General features: G+C 37.0%; 1 protein-coding gene across 3 annotated transcripts in view; it reads right to left on the bottom strand.

Moving 5' to 3' along the window:
• Nucleotides 1-5,498: 5,498 nt before the first annotated feature.
• The window catches only part of ERMARD (ER membrane associated RNA degradation), a 40,468-nt gene continuing 27,663 nt past the window's right edge, over nt 5,499-18,303 (bottom strand). For 2 of the 3 annotated variants that reach the window (XM_058167320.1, XM_058167309.1), the window contains 8 exons: nt 18,228-18,296; nt 17,512-17,682; nt 15,036-15,119; nt 14,153-14,226; nt 11,874-11,996; nt 10,406-10,615; nt 9,594-9,707; nt 5,499-6,841 (listed from right to left, as the gene is read on the bottom strand). In XM_058167320.1, coding sequence (XP_058023303.1) covers nt 6,637-6,841; nt 9,594-9,707; nt 10,406-10,615; nt 11,874-11,996; nt 14,153-14,226; nt 15,036-15,119; nt 17,512-17,682; nt 18,228-18,296 — 1,050 coding nt within the window. In that variant the 3' untranslated portion in view covers nt 5,499-6,636. Of the gene's footprint in view, nt 6,842-8,629; nt 8,818-9,593; nt 9,708-10,405; nt 10,616-11,873; nt 11,997-14,152; nt 14,227-15,035; nt 15,120-17,511; nt 17,683-18,227; nt 18,297-18,303 lie in introns of all 3 variants that reach the window. The other variant, XR_009153259.1, reaches the window with a different exon arrangement.

Consider the following 18,303-nt stretch of genomic DNA (forward strand, 5'->3'; position numbering starts at 1 on the left):
TGTGTGTCCATGTCCTTGAATGACCTTCATTCCTAGCTTAACCTTTAAGTATGGACTCCTTAATTGATAACTAATTCTCTTATGGCTCCAGCGAGTCAGGGGATTGGAACAAAAAGGACCAGAAACCACATTCAATTGCATTGCTTGCAAACAAACAAACATAAAAATGACAAAATAACTATTAAGAAATCCTAGATAAGATGGAAAATAAGTTCAAGGCTTACAAAGTCGAAGACTGGCACATGACAAGTATAGAAAAGAGCAGGAACCATAAATAAACCTTCAAGGGATAGTATGGAAGAAAAAACTGGTATAGCACAAGGACCAGCTCTGCCTGGTATATCAACCACAATCATTCCTCCAATTGAAATTGACTTGTGCCCTTGATTACCTTATCATAGTGTTCTGTACAAATTATAGTTGGCTGTAAAAGATCAAGTATTGTATATAATGCTACTGTTTCTCGAACTGGCCTGGTAACCCAAAGTTACTTATAGCTCCTGGCTCTCACATGATTCTGCTCAGACTTTAAGGACAGGATAGGATAGGATAGGATAGGATAGAATAGGATAGGATAGGCGCTGGAAGGGACTCTGGAGGTCTTCTAGTCCAGCTCCCTACTCAAGCAGGAGACCCTATACCATTTCAGACAAGTGGCTGTCCAGTCTCTTCTTAAAAACCTCCAGTGATGGAGTGCCCACGATTTCTCAAGGTAAGCTGTTCCATTGATTAATTGTCCTCACTGTTAGGAAGTTTCTCCTTAATTCCAGATTGCTCCTCTCTTTGATTAGTTTCCAACCATTGTTTCTTGTCCTGCCCTCTGGTGCTTTAGAGAATAATTTGACCCCCTCTCCTTTGTGGCAGTCCCTCAAATATTGGAATACTGCTACCCCTAATTCGTCTTTTTTCTAGATTAGCCAAACCCAAATCCTGCAACTGTTGTTTATATGTTTTAGTCTTCAGGACACTGATCATCTTAGTTGCTCTTCTGTGAACCTTTTCCAAAGTCTCAACATCTTTTTTGTAGTGTGGTGACCAAAATTGGTTGCAGTATTACAGATGTGATCTTACTAGAGCAATAATACTTCAAGTGATTTTGATTCCATACAGTACCTCTGTTTAGAATTGAAATCATGTAAAATATTAGTACTGTTTTATAAAGCCCCAGTAAGACTACACCTGGAATACTACAACTAATGAGCTAATGAGCTTCTCTTTATTTTCCCCCACTCTCTATACTCATAGTAGTATCTACATGGAAGGATCTCTTTTGGTCATTGGTTTCATAGAGTTCCTTACGTCTGCATTAGTTTTGATACTTTTCCTTTTTCCCCTCTCTCTTCAACATTTTATTAGTTTTATTGCGTTAAATCTGGCTGTGGATTTCTAGGAGTTTAATACCTCTTAAAGTTGCTGAGTTTGAGAAATATTGGTCTAGCAGATGCTCAACCTTTGGATGGATCAATAATTTAAATTTATATATTATGTTTCAGTTTGTGGGTCTTCCTTCATGCTAGTCTTTTAGGTTGCTTTTGAACAGAAAAATGGGAGCATTTTTAAAAAAATAAATCAATTAATTCCTCCATTCATTTAACATTAATAGGTGGCTTTGGAAAAATAGATCAAAGGAAAAAAGTGCTCAAAACTTAGGAGTAAACCAAGGTAGAATAAGGAATTGTGTGTTGCCATAAAAGTGACTACGGAGTCAGGAAAGAGATGGTCCAAAAGGAGAAGCCACTAATGTTGGTTGCAGAGAGGTATAATGATTGAGATGAGATATATGAAAGAAGAAAGACAGAAAAACTTCAAGTTTGTAACTAGAACTTTTATTAGGATTTCTGGGGTGCTTTTTCTTCAATTCAGTAGTCTTTGATATGACCAGAAATACCTCAATTGAATGCTTTCAGTCTTCTTTGGAACTCTTGTGATCCTATATTTTTTGCTCTTGCCAGATGTGTATGTTTGATCTGTTCAAAGCTGCACATTATTTCCCATCCTTTCAATGGATTTTAAGAATAGAAGCATATGAGAGTATGTGTTTTGGTGGCCACCCTAGTTACATTTCCTTATATGACTTTATGACTTGGTTATTGCTCGTCTTAAAGATAGGACTGAAAGACACGGGAGCCAAAACCGCTGTCAATTTTCATGCAATGATTAAAGAGATGTTTAATGAAAGGCACCAGGTGATGATAGTATCATACAAAACAGCACCATGCACAGTGTCCTACTGTTGTAGACAGTTTATCCGGTACGCCTCTGTGTACACAGCAGGCTGAAGAGGGAAATATTAACTAAATCACAAGAATTAGATCATTTAGTCTTATCAGCAGATGTGGAAACAGGTTATCTTTCCAAGCAAGCACACCTGCTGACCTTTGTAACACTGAAGCCATGGCATTAGAAAGTATATTGTTGTTCTTCATTTAAACATTCCAGTGAAGGAATTGAGATACATGGCATCATGTCAGCATAGGACAGGGCACATGCTACTAGAGATGGGGTGCAAAGAAGCAAATCCTTCCACATGAAGATTAAATAGGGAAATAGATAAATCTCTCTGATGACCCTTTATTACCAGTTAGCAACATATTTATCAGAGAAAGAAGAACATGAGTATTGAAACCACAGAATGGTGGGGTGTGAATCTCACTACAGTTCTTTTTTTAATATAGCCATTTTATTTCTGCCGTACAGTATATACTGAGATGATACATTACCCAGATTTTTGAACATCGGTTCACATCAAATTCTACCAGCATGATAAAAACGATGATAACTGAAGAGATAAAATTCTCGGAGAGAATCTAGATTGGGAAAAGGTTCCAGAAAACCTTCTGCAATGCACAGTTCCTAGATACAGGCACCCAATTTTAACAGATACTTTATTAAGTGCATTGAAGGAAATAAGTCAGGTATTGCCTGTAGCATTCAGTGTAAGGTTAGACCTGTCTCAGCTAAAAAACAAAAAGTAGAAAACTTATAGTTTATTATATTGCTTTTTAATGGTAATCATCTATCTATTATCCAGCTAATTTACATATCAAATATGAAAAAGCTCTTGGAAGGCAGGATGAGAATGAATTCTGTTTTGAGAAACAAACTTTTAAAGGGTTATTTTGGGATCGGTCTCCCATTCACCCAAGAAAGAAGCTAGAAAAATGGAGGCCAAATGAACCCAATATTCAGATAAAAATACAAAGATCGGTGTTTGAATTCTCCTAAGGTAGGAATCCTCTTATCCAGAAATGACTATTAGGTTGAGTGGAAATTAACCTCAAATGCAGAATGCTCTTCATGAAATCCTAGGTCTAGAAAGACAATTCAGAGCCACATCTGCACACTGTGCAATGTTTATTCTCCACCCCAAAAGCCATTATTCATTACTTGAAAGATACTCTGTTTTTATAGCATAAAACTCTAGGGATGCTAGACATGTCATCAATTTAATGGCTATTGTATCTGTAATTGTTCCTTTGGTGCCTCCTCAGAGCTATGTTTATCATCAGATTCATTTTAAAAAAAAAAAAGACCCCCAATCAAGCCTATGGTATTTCTTCACTTGTTCTGTAGTACCTTCATGCCATTTCTTGTGGGCACACCTAACATTACCCAATGCTATAGCACGATCCAGCTTTTCCAAGGATATCAAATATTCTCCTTCATTTACAGTCCTCTTAAAAACACCCATACGTTTATCAATGTGACGTCTTATTTTAAATCCTCCCCACGGTAAAGGAGAAAAGGGTTAAAGTAGAAGTATTCTAATAACGCTGGTTCCAGTTAAGTAACTATTTGATGGGTCATAGCTGTAGTGATCAGGTCTGATTAAAAAAATAAAATAACCCAACCCAATACTATCTTTCAATCTCATACAGATAGTCTTTGCGTTACGACAGCCACCAGGAACGGAACTTCCATTGCTAAGTGATGCAATCATGAAGTGCAATGTCACGTAACCATATTGCTTAATGATGGCAATTGTGGCAGCTGTATTAATCCCAGGACCGTGCAGGTCATTAAGCAAGATGAAATGGGAGCTTTAGGCATGGAGCACAGGGGCCAGGAGAGCGATACAGGAGGATGCATCTACAGAGTCTGGGCAAGCAAGGGGGTGCTGCAAGTGCACACATGCTACAGAATGTGGGCGAGTGCTATGAAGTATGCAAGCCTGGGATATCATATCCTAAAGCAGGGGTCTCCAACCTTGTCAACTTTAAGCCTGGCGGACTTCAACTCCCAGAATTCCACAGCCAGCAAAGCAAAGCTGGCTGGGGAATTCTGGGAGTTGAAGTCTGTCAGGCTTAAAGTTGCCAAGGTTGGAGAGCCCTGTCCTAAAGCACAGCTCTTCGGGAGAAAGAGTGATGGGAGTGACTTGCAATTTTCCCTGCCAGCTTCCCTATGGATTTTGTCTGTGGGAAACTGGCAGGGAAGGTTGCAGATGGCCATCACTATGCTGCAACTTTGTAATTGTGAGACAGTTGCCAAGCGTCTGAATTGCAATCATACTGCAATGGCCAAAACTTTGATTAGTCGAAAGTACCACTTAGAATACTTAAGTACCATCATAACTTTAGAGGGTCATAGAATGAGTGGTCATAACTTCAGGACTACTACTGTATTTGATTAGTTCATTGTTTCCATTTTATGTTAGTGGCTTTCAAGCAGGTGAGAAATCTACATTATAATATCCTGATGAGTACACTTATATAAAGTAGATATATTTCTACAATAATTAGATGAAAGGATCATCTAAAGCCACGTAAGCCGAGTCTAACTTTCTAAACAGTACAAAAATCCAAATGAAAGCATATTTCACAGATTCTGTTTTCCAAAGTGAGAACCTTATGGTAGTCTCCAATTGTCTCGCTCCAATTGGATATAGCACCACTAATATTCTTAGTGTTTGTCAATCAAACCAACTATGCCCCCTATCCAGCCTAAGCTTAACTTGCTAAACAAAACATGTCATAAGATTTGTTGAAGTCAAGATATATTATATCCGCAGCATTCCCACAATTTATTAAAAAGTTACTTGATCACTAAATAAGATTAGATTGAAAACACTTGCTCTTAAGAAAGCCATACAACCTTTAATAAAATATAACAGTATTATTATTATTGCTAAGGAACAAGTCTTTATGATTAAATAAGTGACTCTATGGTTTCAGTTTCCTAAAAAACTTCTATATATATCGAAAAAATTCTATATATTTCTATATAGAACTTTTTAAAAATAAGAGTAGAATAACTCAGAACACAAATCAAAGTCATGTTGTAAGGACTCAATTTCTTTAAATGCACATGGACATGAACTATGATAAATAGGATTTCATTAAACTTGCCCTTTAAGGGATTTAACAGATCAACCCCCAAACTCATTGATTCCATCAACAGATATCTCTTGCTCACTCAAGTTGGAGGAAATGACAACACAAGGAACAGCTACACCTGAATCATCCTTGGATTTTGAAACAATTGAAGAATCTGTGGGCTCAGGTATATTTTCTAAACCAGGGGGAAAAAATGAAGGGGGGAGAAAAAGTTACTGCAACCAGTTTTGAGGGTTGATGGAATGAGTAATGGGAATGATATGGTTTTTGGCAGAGAAAGAGTTTGCATTATTTGAATGATGGATTCCCAGCATATTTAAGACTAGGAAGAATGCATTTGACTGAAGAATGTTTAGTTCTGCTCTTTTAATATTCCCTTATTTAGAAAGCTACATTTTCCCTGAGTCCAATGAAGGTAATATGGTTTCTAACTTTTTACTCTTGTGCTTTTTATTTTCCTTTATGTTGTCCATAAAGGGAGTACATGTTGTCCTACACTGCCACCTTGTGTTTAGTTTCCTGGTAAGAAGTTAACTGACATGCTACTGTAGGCTTTTTTGTTTTTAATGCAGTACAGCTAGTCCTCAACTTACAAGGGCAATTGAGACCAGAATTTCCATCACTAAGCAATGCAGCCATAAAAGAAGGCTGTGCAAGAGGCACTAGTCAGGAAAGGAATTCCAAAGACTGGTGTAAAAGAATTGTGAGGTGTACTATGTTCTATGCACATGCATAGTACAATTCTCACTAGTCAAAACATAATTTAGATATGATATAAATGACAATTATATAATATAATGATAATTAAATATTAATTTGAATTCAGAATGAGTTCATGAGTAGGCAATAACATTTTCAATCTATAATTATAACTCATGTCTCCCAGTTTATTTATTTATTTATTTATTATTTATTTGATTTCTATACCGCCCTTCTCCCGAAGGACTGTAGTTTATTCACCTTAATCAGAGAAAATTTAAAAAATAAGTTACAAATCAGTATATTTTACTAAAACATTTCTATACTGCTGTATTTAATATACTTTAGTAAAAAAAATAAAATTATATTTAATAGCAGCAATAATATCAATGTGATATTCCTTTATCCATCGATCCATCAATCAACCCATCAACCAATACACCCATCCACAACAGATAACAGTGGCTTTGCCATAAATTTTATTTTTTTGCTCAGAAAATCTCTTTCATACTCACAATCACACATCACTGCTTTGAAGGACATATGCACATAGTTTTTGCAAATGTTGATCTGTATGAATTGGGGAGAAAGGATAACTGCCTGTTTAGGTTAAGCCTATAGAATTGTGATGAGGACTAACTACTTTCTTTGTTTCAGCCAACTGTACAAGCATCAATTCCTTTTCTAGAAAGGTTCTGATTTTTATCAATGATTTATGTGTAAGCACTATGGTTTCATCCCATTTATTTTTTTCTGGACTTGTGTAAGTCACCAAGTTCTCAACATACTGCAAAATCAGTTTGAGAAACCTAGGAGAAAAAACAAAATAAAATTATGTCAATACATTTGATTAAAATTATTTCTAAAACTAAGTCATTTGTAAATCATTTGAGAATGCCCTACCATTATAACACCTTTATATCATAATAAATCTGGCAAGCTTTTAACTCACTTTTGCTTTTGCTGATAGAGTAATGGACATACCCAATACAATTATTTTAGATATTAAATCAGAAGTCACCCTGATTCATTATGTATTTGATATATAAACCGGCTTTCTATTGAAATGAGTACTACTTACAAAATTAAAACACAATTAAAGTTAAAAAACAAATTAAATTACTGTACATTAGTTAATAGTTAAATACACTGCAGAGGAAATACATTCAAGCAGATTTTATAAACTATGAAAAAGAGAAGTCCAATGCTACTCCACACCTTGGGAGCCATTCAAGAAAATGCTTCTCCTTTGCCAGATAAACCCAAGTTTGACAGACTGAAGAACATTGTCTGTACATCTTCATAGTCAGATTTATAATGAAGAACTGATCCTTACATAAATCCTAAACTGTTTGAGCACTGAAGGTCAATACCAAAACCTTAAAACTTGCCTGGTAAAGTACTCATCATCAGTTCAGATCTTTTAATATATCCATATGATGCTTATACCAGGGGTCTCCAACTTGGTACAGGTGCCTGCCCCTCCCTCCTCCAGGCTGCCAACCCAGAAAGGTTGAGGAATTTTGGCTTATACCACTTAGACTAGCTGCTGCATTTTGTATCACTTGCAAACTTCGTTTTCCCAAAACAGCCTCACATCATGAATGTTGCAGTTCTCAAGAGATGTGACTACCCTCAAATCTGACTGACTAAAGAACATTGGTAGCTAGGATAATATGCATAGCTGACAAATGCATTCCTTACCACAGGTACAACCTACAGATTCAGCCACAAGAGAAGCTAAAGAACGCTCCAAGACTGTTTCTCCTATTTTTTCCAGAGGTAGTACATCTACCCAAGACAATTTGTATCCCTAACCCCTGATCCAGTTTTTTATTTACTAACAACTCTCTTCCTTGTCTGGATTTGTTATTTTTCTTTAAAAAGTTCTTATTAATAGACAAGGCTGTTAACTGATACCTTGGGGCTGTATGAAGAATAACAATAGATCTCTTAACCAAATTAATCTCCAAAACTGAACATTATAACAAGAGAATAATTATGGAAGCCATTGAAATAGAGAAACACCCCCACAATATGAACGAACGGGATGACACCTCCCGCCTACCAGACATCTGGAAACCAGCCTTGGTCAACAAACGAGTCCCAGCCACGAAAATTGACCCTGGACCCAGGACAACACACAACGCCACCACCAATCATCCTCACCAGATTCAAACCCAAACCTATCCCACAGACGAAACACAATAGCCATCCAGAAGCCAGACCATGCTGACACCACTGGCTGCTGCGTCCCCCTCTGTCCTTACACAAAGCAGGCTGACACATCAGGAACACATGACAGGACTCAGAGCCAAACCAGGGCTCGGGATGCTGCATCACAGCCATCAGCTCAAGACATCACATCACAGAACTTCAGAGGTCACAACACCAAAGCTCAGGAAAAAAAGACCAGGACCACACCCACACAGGATGCTAGGAAACAGCCGACCAATCTGCAAACACCCACTCTATCTACCAATCAGGATGCAACCACAGAGCCAACCAACCCGCTCACAGCAACATTCCCCACCTCGACCAATCTGCAAACACCCACTCCATCTACCAATCAAGATGCAACCACACAGCCAACCAACCTGCTCACAGCAACACTCCTCACCTCCCCACCAGTATTTATAGGGAGACGGCAGCTCCAACCACTCTTTGCTCGAGAAGCACGAAGCCAAAGACACCAGCCTGAAGATGATGAGTGAGACCTCGTCGAAACATCACCAAGATACTCTCAACCTTACATGGGAAGAGACCCGAAAATTCCAAGACCTACCTACACACACACACACAAAATAATAATAATAATAATAATAATAATAATAATAATAATAATAATAATAATAATACCAGAGTTGGAAGGGACCTTGGAGGTCTTCTAGTCCAACCCCCTGCCCAGATAGGAAATCCTACACCATTTCAGACAAATGGCTATCCAACATTTTCTTAAAAATTTCCAGTGTTGGAGCATTCACAACTTCTGCAGGCAAGTTGTTCCACTGATTAATTGTTCTAACTGTCAGGAAATTTCTCCTTAGTTCTAGGTTGCTTCTCTCCTTGATTAGTTTCCACCCATTGCTTCTTGTTCTACCCTCAGGTGCTTTGGAGGATAGTTTGACTCCCTCTTCTTTGTGGCAACCCCTGAGATATTGGAACACTGCTATCAGGTCTCCCCTAGTCCTTCTTTTCATTAAACTACGCATTCCGTTCTTCATATGTTTTAGCCTCCAGTCCCCTAATAAATAAATACACACACACACATATACAGATACATACATAAAACTACAAAATAAATAACACACACACCATGGTTCTAAATCCAATTCAGTTCAAGCAGCTATTTTTTTAAAAAAGCAGCAGCAAGAACAAATGAAGAAAGATATTTCAAATGCAATGATATCCTTAATGCGCATCTTCAGAGATATAATTTTTTAAAAATATAATGATACAAGAATGCAAAGAATTGTAAATTACTGGGAATTATCGTTTAGATGATTATTGATGAAAAAAATTCTAACTTTAGACTATTCTGAAAAAAAAATATATACTCACTTTAAGTACTGTTGACATTCAAAAGTATTTTTTCTGCAAATCATATGAATGTTCGCTAGCTCCATGGTAATCAAGATTAAAACTAGTTGCAAAACTGGGGACAGAAATTTGATACTGGAAGGGAAAAAAAGCAAGTAACTAAATATACATCTAAAAACATACACTAAAATAATATTACATGGACCCAAAATAATAAAGTGAGGAAGGGAATCTGGAAAACATATACCGTGTTTCCCCGAAAATAAGACCCAGTCTTATATTTTTTTGAACCCTGAAATAAGTGTTTGGCCCTGATAATAAGCCGATTGGGCTTATTATCAGGGGATGTCTTATTTTGGGGAAACAGGGTAGTATAAAGGAGGGAGAAGCTAAATGAACAGTAATTAGCTGGAACACTCCCTTATTTTTTTATAATATTTTAATTAGCTTCTCTTATTAAGTTCACATTCTGTTTCAAATTACCACAAACTTAACCTTTTATTAAATCTATATCCCATTTTTCCTCCTAAGAATTTAAGGCATTATTCCTAAAAAAATCAGATTGAAATTTGTTTACCAGCTGAAGACCAGTCAGCATCAGCTGAGTGAACTCAAATTTCCCTAGCTCTATGCTGATATTCTAGCTGCTAAATCTCACTCATTTCAATGAGAACCTTTCATGACAACAAATGATATTAACTTTGGAAGATCAGATCACTATTATAAATATACAATATTCAATGTACAATATTGAAATTACTTTCTCCGATAGTTTATTTTAAAACCACCTTCTGTTAAAATTCTCATTTTCTTAAAAATAAGGAACTTCTCACCTTTTTCTCATGCGTAGAAAGTTAAGTCGTTGGCGCGACCTCAGTGACTTATTTATCCACTGTTCATATCTGGTTTCACAAACTGAAATGACTTGACGTGACACATGATGGCAATGGGTGCTTATCTGGCGAAGCACCACAATGGTTTCCAGGATAATTCGTGGAGAGAAAAGAGTATGAATGTGCCTGCCACAAAGTTCGGTCAGCAACCTGAACAGAACAAAAGGTTGTACTAAAATTAGTTATTACTTATGGGAAATATCATCTGTTTTCTATTAATGTACAAAAAATTATGACTACTTCCATACTACCATATTTTTTGGAGTATAAGACGCACCGGAGTATAAGACGCACCTTAGTTTTTGGGGAAGAAAATAAGAAAAAAGTTGATTGGCAGGTGGATTGGTCTCCCGGAAATACTCTGAATCAGCTGTTCCCAGAAGTGAATTTTAGCAACAGGTTCCTTGGTTGTGAGCTCTGTGCCTTGCTTTTTTTCGCTTTTTTTCCCTGCCTCTGAAACTCCATTTCAGAAAAAAAAAATTCTGCCTCTGAAAGCCTCCAAAACAGAACTTCAGAAAAAAAGCCTCTGAAACTCTGTTTGGGAGCTTCTTTTCTGAAGCTCTATTTGGGGGCTTTTTTTCAGAAGCTCTGTTTGGGGCCTCTTTTCTGAAGCTCCGTTTGGGGCCTTTTTTCTAAGCTTTGTGAACCTCCATTTGGGGCTTTTTTTCTAAGCTCCGTTTCTAATGCTTTTTTCAGCCTCTGAAACCTCTATTTGAGAAGCTGGGTGGGGCTACATTTGGAGTATAAAACACACCCAGATTTTCACCCTCTTTTTTGGGGAAAAAAGGTGCGTCTTATACTCCGAAAAATATGGTGAGTAAATATTTTTCAGTAAGTCTCTAGCGTAACTAAAAGGAATTTGGAAGTTTGTTTTCATTTTTGTTAAATACAGCATCTAATGTCATTCAAATCCAAACTGCATTAATTCAATTACAGGTAATAGAATCAAGCCAACTCCAGGCACAGAGCTGAAGAAGCTTCTTGGATGAGAAGTGAAATGTCTTCAAAGAAAAACCAGAAAGTCCATTTGCCTCTTGAAAAAGCACCTTTGGGACCTGGATGACTGAGAATCTCCATAGACAACTCCAGGCACACTTTATAAAAAAATGCATGCTAAACAATATGATGGTTGCCTTCATATATCACAATAATTTATCCATGGTTTACTGAATAAGTCAGAACTGACTCAATTTCCACAACAGAATGCAAAAGTTGACATTATGATTTAAAAACAAAATGGTTGGAATCATCTATCATGCAAAACTAAGATGTTATTTGGTCCAGTAATTATCTGAATGTTATATTATGATTTTAAACATAAATGAATCTCCACAGGATGATAAAGCATTAATAGAATAAAATGTGTTCTCATATTTGAAAAAGGCCCAGAATATCTTATAAAACTTACTTCTCAGTTAGCAGATTGTTTACAGGATCGCCTAATAGTGTAACATTCACGGACAAATAGCGCTGCAGTTGAGACAAAATATCACTGATCATAAAAATACAGGGGGCAGTATCTTTTCCTGACCTAAAAACAAAAAAAAAGTTGTTACAATACAAACTCACCCAAGACTTAATTTTCTGTAAGACACAAATAAGTATTCATTTTACTACAATAAGCACTTTACATTCCAACAATCTCCAATTCAGTATAATTTCTTATACTGAAAACCGAGCAGAAATATTGCACCATGAAGGCTGCACTGAGTCTTTGAATTGGCTGGGTACGTAAAATAGAATAGAATAGAATTTTTTTATTGGCCAAGTGTGATTGGACACACAGGAATTTGTCTTAGGTGCATATGCTCTCAGTGTACATAACAGAAAAGATACGTTCATCAAGAATCATAAGGTACAACACTTAATGATAGTCATAAGGTACAAATAAGCATAACATAACATAACATAACAACAGAGTTGGAAGGGACCTTGGAGGCCTTCTAGTCCAACCCCCTGCCTAGGCAGGAACCCTACACCATCTCAGTCAGATGGTTATCCAACATTTTCTTAAAAATTTCCAGTGTTGGAGCATTCACAACTTCTGCAGGCAAGTCGTTCCACTTATTAATTGTTCTAACTGTCAGGAAATTTCTCCTTAGTTCTAAGTTGCTTCTTTCTTTGATCAGTTTCCACCCATTGCTTCTTGTTCTACCCTCAGGTGCTTTGGAGAACAGCCCGACTCCCTCTTCTTTGTGGCAACCCCTGAGATATTGGAACACAGCTATCATGTCTCCCCTAGTCCTTCTTTTTATTAAACTAGACATACCCAGTTCCTGCAACCGTTCTTCATGTTTTAGCCTCCAGTCCTCTAATCATCTTTGTTGCTCTTCTCTGCACTCTTTCTAGAGTCTCAACATCTTTTTTACATCGTGGAGACCAAAACTGGATGCAATATTCCAAGCGTGGCCTTACCAAGGCATTATAAAGTGGCACTAACACTTCACGTGCAATCAGGAAACACTATCAATATAAGTCGTAAGGATACAAGCAACAAAGTTACAATCATACAGTCATAAGTGGAAGGAGATGGGTGATGGGAACAATGAGAAGATTAATAGTACTGCAGATTTAGTAAATAGTTTGACAGTATTGAGGGAATTATTTGTTTAGCAGAGTGATGGCCTTCGGGAAAAAACTGTTCTTGTGTCTAGTTGTTCTGATGTGCAGTGCTTGTGAATGAATATGTGAAATAGTGAATGTGAAATAGTGAATGAATCTGAACAAAATCTAAATTAGATTTAAGTTTTGATTTACAATGAAAAAAAAGAAATCATTAATATAATTCCTCTCCAAATTTGCATTTAATCTTATTTATCTTTGGTCACATTAAAATCTACAGTTTGATAATATTTTCTTTCAAGTTCTCTGTGGAATGCAGCCAAGGGTTTCAGTGCCTTATACACACCTAAGACTGTTCACCTCTGCCGTACAACATGATAAAGTAGGAGAAGAATTGCTCCCTTAAAATGTTATTTCCAGAGAATTTGTCTGACCATTGGTATGTATCCCTTACAAAATAAAAGGGATTTAGTCTTGTAGTCCTCTCTTCTTTCTATGTATGTGCATTGTGCTTAGCATCTAATTGAAACATGTATATTTCTCCCATGGTGATATTTATTGATTTTAAAATAGCCTTCAACTCAGTTTCTAGAGAATGGCTGTTGTCCAAATTGGAGTTATCTAGTGGCAGACGCTTGTAGCATTGATAATAGCACCTACATCTGCCAAAATTCTAGCAAATGCCATTGTTCTGAAAAGCTCAAAATACTAGTTTGTCCCATCTTGAGGGGCGGAAACACTGATACAGAGGTCAGTATGTATTTGGGGAATGGACCTCAAATCCAATGCTCTACTTGCAACCTTCCCTGCTGGCTTTCCCATTGATTTTCTGGGGAAGAAGGCTGAGAAGATTGCAAATGGTGACCACATGAGTGAAGCGCACTTTGCAACCTGTCATAAATTTGAACAGGTTGCCAAAGCCCTAAATGTGCTCATGTTAAGGGGAAGCACCATTTTACAATGGACAGAAGTGTTTTACAAGCCATAAAGACCTGTTTTGAGGATGTTGAGTCCATTTTGACTGATGATGATCATTAATACAATTATCCAAAAATAAATAAATCATCTATTTCTTTCAATCCCATGATCGTGACTCCAAGAAGGGAAGAAAGAAAACGGTATTACCCTGAAATTTCTTGCTCTTCAGACCCCATAGGAAAATCTGGCCAAGAGGTGACACTTTTTATGCAGTTCAGTATCTAGAAAGAAAAACATGAATTATAGAAAAATCTTAACTATTCTACTTTCATTAAACCAATGATTCAAGAAACTCCCATGGTCTCAAACATGTTGTGTTGCAGGGCCTCGAAATCAGCAAAGATGTAACCAAAGCCATCTTTAGAATAAACTAAACTAAACTATTGCAATTGCTTCTTCTAACTTCTGCCTTCTCTCACTAAGAATGTTCCCTGAGTACAGATCAATAAACACCACAGCATTTTTCAGTGCTGGGTTTTGTTGCTTTTAATAAGACGTGGGAATGTTTTCCCAATAGTTTCCTATCTTTAATCACTGCAATCAAAATATTTCCTCTTGAATGTTCAGGATCCATGCCAATGCACAGCTTTGCTAATAATTTTTTAACACATCTTCTGAAATGGAACTCACAAGCAATATAAATCTACACCTGATTAAATTTCTGTGGCTGTCTATAATTTTCAATAAAACCTCAGTTGCTGTCAAACATTCACTTAACATGCTGGACTAGTACTGATGATGTTAACCTAGTTTGGTTAATGAAACGTCTGCAAGAAAACAACCAAGATCAGAGAGCACTAGGGACCATTCATGCTGGGCTTTTTTATATGTGGAAATCTCACACTTTCATCAACACGATTTGAAGCCAATATTAATTAATATGGCTATTCAATTTAATAATATTCAATTTATTTTAATTGAATATTAAATTTAATTCAATTCATAACATTTTATTATTTTATTCAATTTAAAGGTGCTGGTATAAATTCAATATACATCAGCAACAATGGGAAAAATGACTACTACATACCTGTTTCTTAAGCTGAGTTATTGGATGAAACTTGGTACAGTAACTATTTGCACAGGTCATTAATGGTTTTAAGGATTCGTGTTCCTGGTTTAAAGACATGTTAAAGTAAATGATAAAATGCAAAGAGATTTCAAGCATTTTCACAAATAAATTTCTGCTGAAAATTAAGGGCAATGCACAGAAATGATTTTACCAGTTTATTACAAAATAAAAGTCCCAAATTACTTCCCAGTTGTGCAATTGTTTGTTGAAACAATCCTCGAAAAGATAAGAGATGAGAATTTTAAAGAATAAAAGGCAACATATTATGAACTAGTCAATGGATGTGATGGAAGCTGTAATGATTTGCAAGGATAGAAAGGTGTTTATATAGTGAATAGTCTTGATTTAAACTAGCTATGTTTACTTTTCTTATTTTTTGTCTTAAATTTCTTTTGATTATTACTTTCTACTCTTTTTCTGAACTTCACATGTCATTGTTCATCCTCAAATGTAACAGCAGAGTGGTATATGCATATATAAAATCTTTCCTTTTCCTATGCCTAATATAAGAATTATTCCTTAGTTTTTTGGCTTATTATTTCATACTCCTTTTCTCACTTTGCCTAACACTGCTAACCTTGAAAGGGAATAGTGTGATGAATATTAAATATTACATACATATGCATACCTGATCTGAGAACCTCTCTGAATTCTAAAAAAATAAATAAGCAAGCAAATAAGGATAATAGAAAAATAGGAAGGGGAAGAAAGGTAAGTCTTGTTGCCCCCCTCTCTAAAAATCCATATAAAAAGACAAATAACTGAATTTCCTTGTGGCTTTATTATTATTATTATTATTATTTATTGGATTTTTATACCGCCCTTCTCCCGAAGGACTCAGGGCGGTTCACAGCCAGGATAAAACAGCAATAATGTACAAATAAAACAATAGATTAAAAAACTTATTAAACATAAGGCCAGATTAAAATATTTAAAATCATAAAAACCCCATAAAATTTATATCAAATATTAAAAGCTATTTAAAATTCCTATGCCAGTACTGCGCGAATAAACAAATAGGTCTTCAGCTCGCGGCGAAAGGTCTGAAGGTCCAGCAATTGACGAAGTCCAGGGGGAAGTTCATTCCAGAGGGTGGGAGCCCCCACAGAGAAGGCCCTTCCCCTGGGGGCCGCCAACCGACATTGCTTGGCGGACGGCACCCTGAGAAGTCCCTCTCTGTGCAAGCGTACGGGTCAGTGGGAGGCATTTGGTAGCATAGGCGGTTCCGTAAGTACCCTGGCCCTAAGCCATGGAGAGCTTTAAAGGTAATAACCAAAACCTTGAAGTGCACCCGGAAGACCACAGGTAGCCAGTGCAGCCTGCGCAGGAGTGGTGTTACATGGGAGCCACGTGCGGCTCCCTCTATCACCCGCGCAGCTGCGTTCTGAACCAACTGGAGCCTCCGGGTGCTCTTCAAGGGGAGCGCCATGTAGAGAGCATTGCAGTAGTCCAAGCGAGAGGTAACAAGAGCATGAGTGACCGTGTATAGGGCATCCCGGTCAAGGAAGGGGCGCAACTGGCGAATCAGGCGGACCTGATAAAAAGCTCTCCTGGAGACGGTCGTCAAGTGATCTTCAAGAGACAACCGCCCATCCAGGAGAATGCCCTTTATTCCTCTATGTTACATTAAATGATATTCAGGAGAGAAATTTCCCCTTCAGAAATGACTTTTCAGGGAATGTGACAAACACGCGGTCATCTAAAAAGCAGGACTAACATGTGGGCCACTTGGTTGCTCTGTCTCACTAAAAGAGAGATTTACAATGCTATGCTATATGGAACAGGGAGACAATATACTCTAAATACAAAAACATTTGGATTTGAAAGCTACAACAGCATAATTTTAATGTACAGGTTAGTGGTGGGATTCAAAAATTTTTGCTACCAGTTCTGCAGGTCTGGCTTGGTGGACGTAGCTTGGTGGGTGTGGCAGGGGAAGGATACTGTAAAATCTCCATTCCTTCCCCACTCCAGGGGAAGGTTACTGCAAAATCCTCATTTCCTCCTGATCAGCTGGGACTCAGGAGGCAGAGAATAGATGGGGGTGGGGCCAGTCAGAGGTGGTATTTACCGGTTCTCTGAACTACTCAAAATTTCCGCTACAGGTTCTCCAGAACTGGTCAGAACCTGCTGAATACTACCTCTGGTACAGGTAGTCCTCAACATACGACCACAATTGAGCCCAAAATTTATGCTGTTCAGTGAGAAATTTATTGAGTTTTGTCCCATTTTACAACTTTTCTTGCCACATGTTAAATGAATCCCAATGTAAATCACGTGACCATGGGGATGCTACAATTGTCATAAGTGTAAAACATGGTCATAAGTCACTGTTTTCAGTGCTGTTGTAACTTCGAATAGTCACTAAATGAACTGCTGTAAGTTGAAGACTACCTGTATTTTAAAATTTAAAATATATTGGCATGTTTCTTACCTTAATGAAAGAAAAGTCATCCGATGAAAATCTGCAGAGGAGTGTAATAGAAAACGAAAGCATGGAATTTGCTATTTCTCTTGGGAAGCCATTTAAGTTGATTTCTCCATGGCTCAGATGGTCTCTAACACGTGGGCCTTCTTGATGGTTCAAAAAATCCCAAAGAAATTCCTGGCAAAATGTGCCAATAAGAGTATTTTTTTTCTTATCATCACTTGATCTATTGCAAATATTCGGTTGTTTACAATCATGCATCGAAGAAAATTTGGGAGAAGTCAAAACCCAACCCAAGAAAGCAACCCTTATTTACCATTTTTTTGCAATAGCTGGAAAGAAATTACTTAAATCATTTTTTTTCTCTGATAATGAAAACTGAATGCCAAATTCTGTATATGTGTAGCATTCTCACATGTCCATAACTAGACTTTTTTTTAAAAAAATAGTGGCCTAATAAGGTAATATGTAATTTTTTCTCCAATCTTAAAAGCCTGAATGCTGCATATGAATAGAGAAATCTATTAGCTTCCTGTCTTCCAAGTAAGACTGACCAAAGATGACACTGCATTATACATTGAAATTTTAATAATACCTTTTTAGATCTATAAATCCAATTAGGCTTATTGTCAGAAACATGTACAGAGCATGAATTAGGGAACCTAGTAGCATTCAGCATTCCCAAATGAAACACGAAAACCCCAAAATTTAAATTACATTACCATTGCTGGTTCACCAAGGACTATGGGGAGCTGATTTATTTCTTCATTATTCAGCTGTTTTGTTAGCATCTACATA

This window comes from Ahaetulla prasina, chromosome 1, assembly GCF_028640845.1.
Source record: "Ahaetulla prasina isolate Xishuangbanna chromosome 1, ASM2864084v1, whole genome shotgun sequence".
Taxonomy (NCBI): Eukaryota; Metazoa; Chordata; class Lepidosauria; order Squamata; family Colubridae; genus Ahaetulla; species Ahaetulla prasina.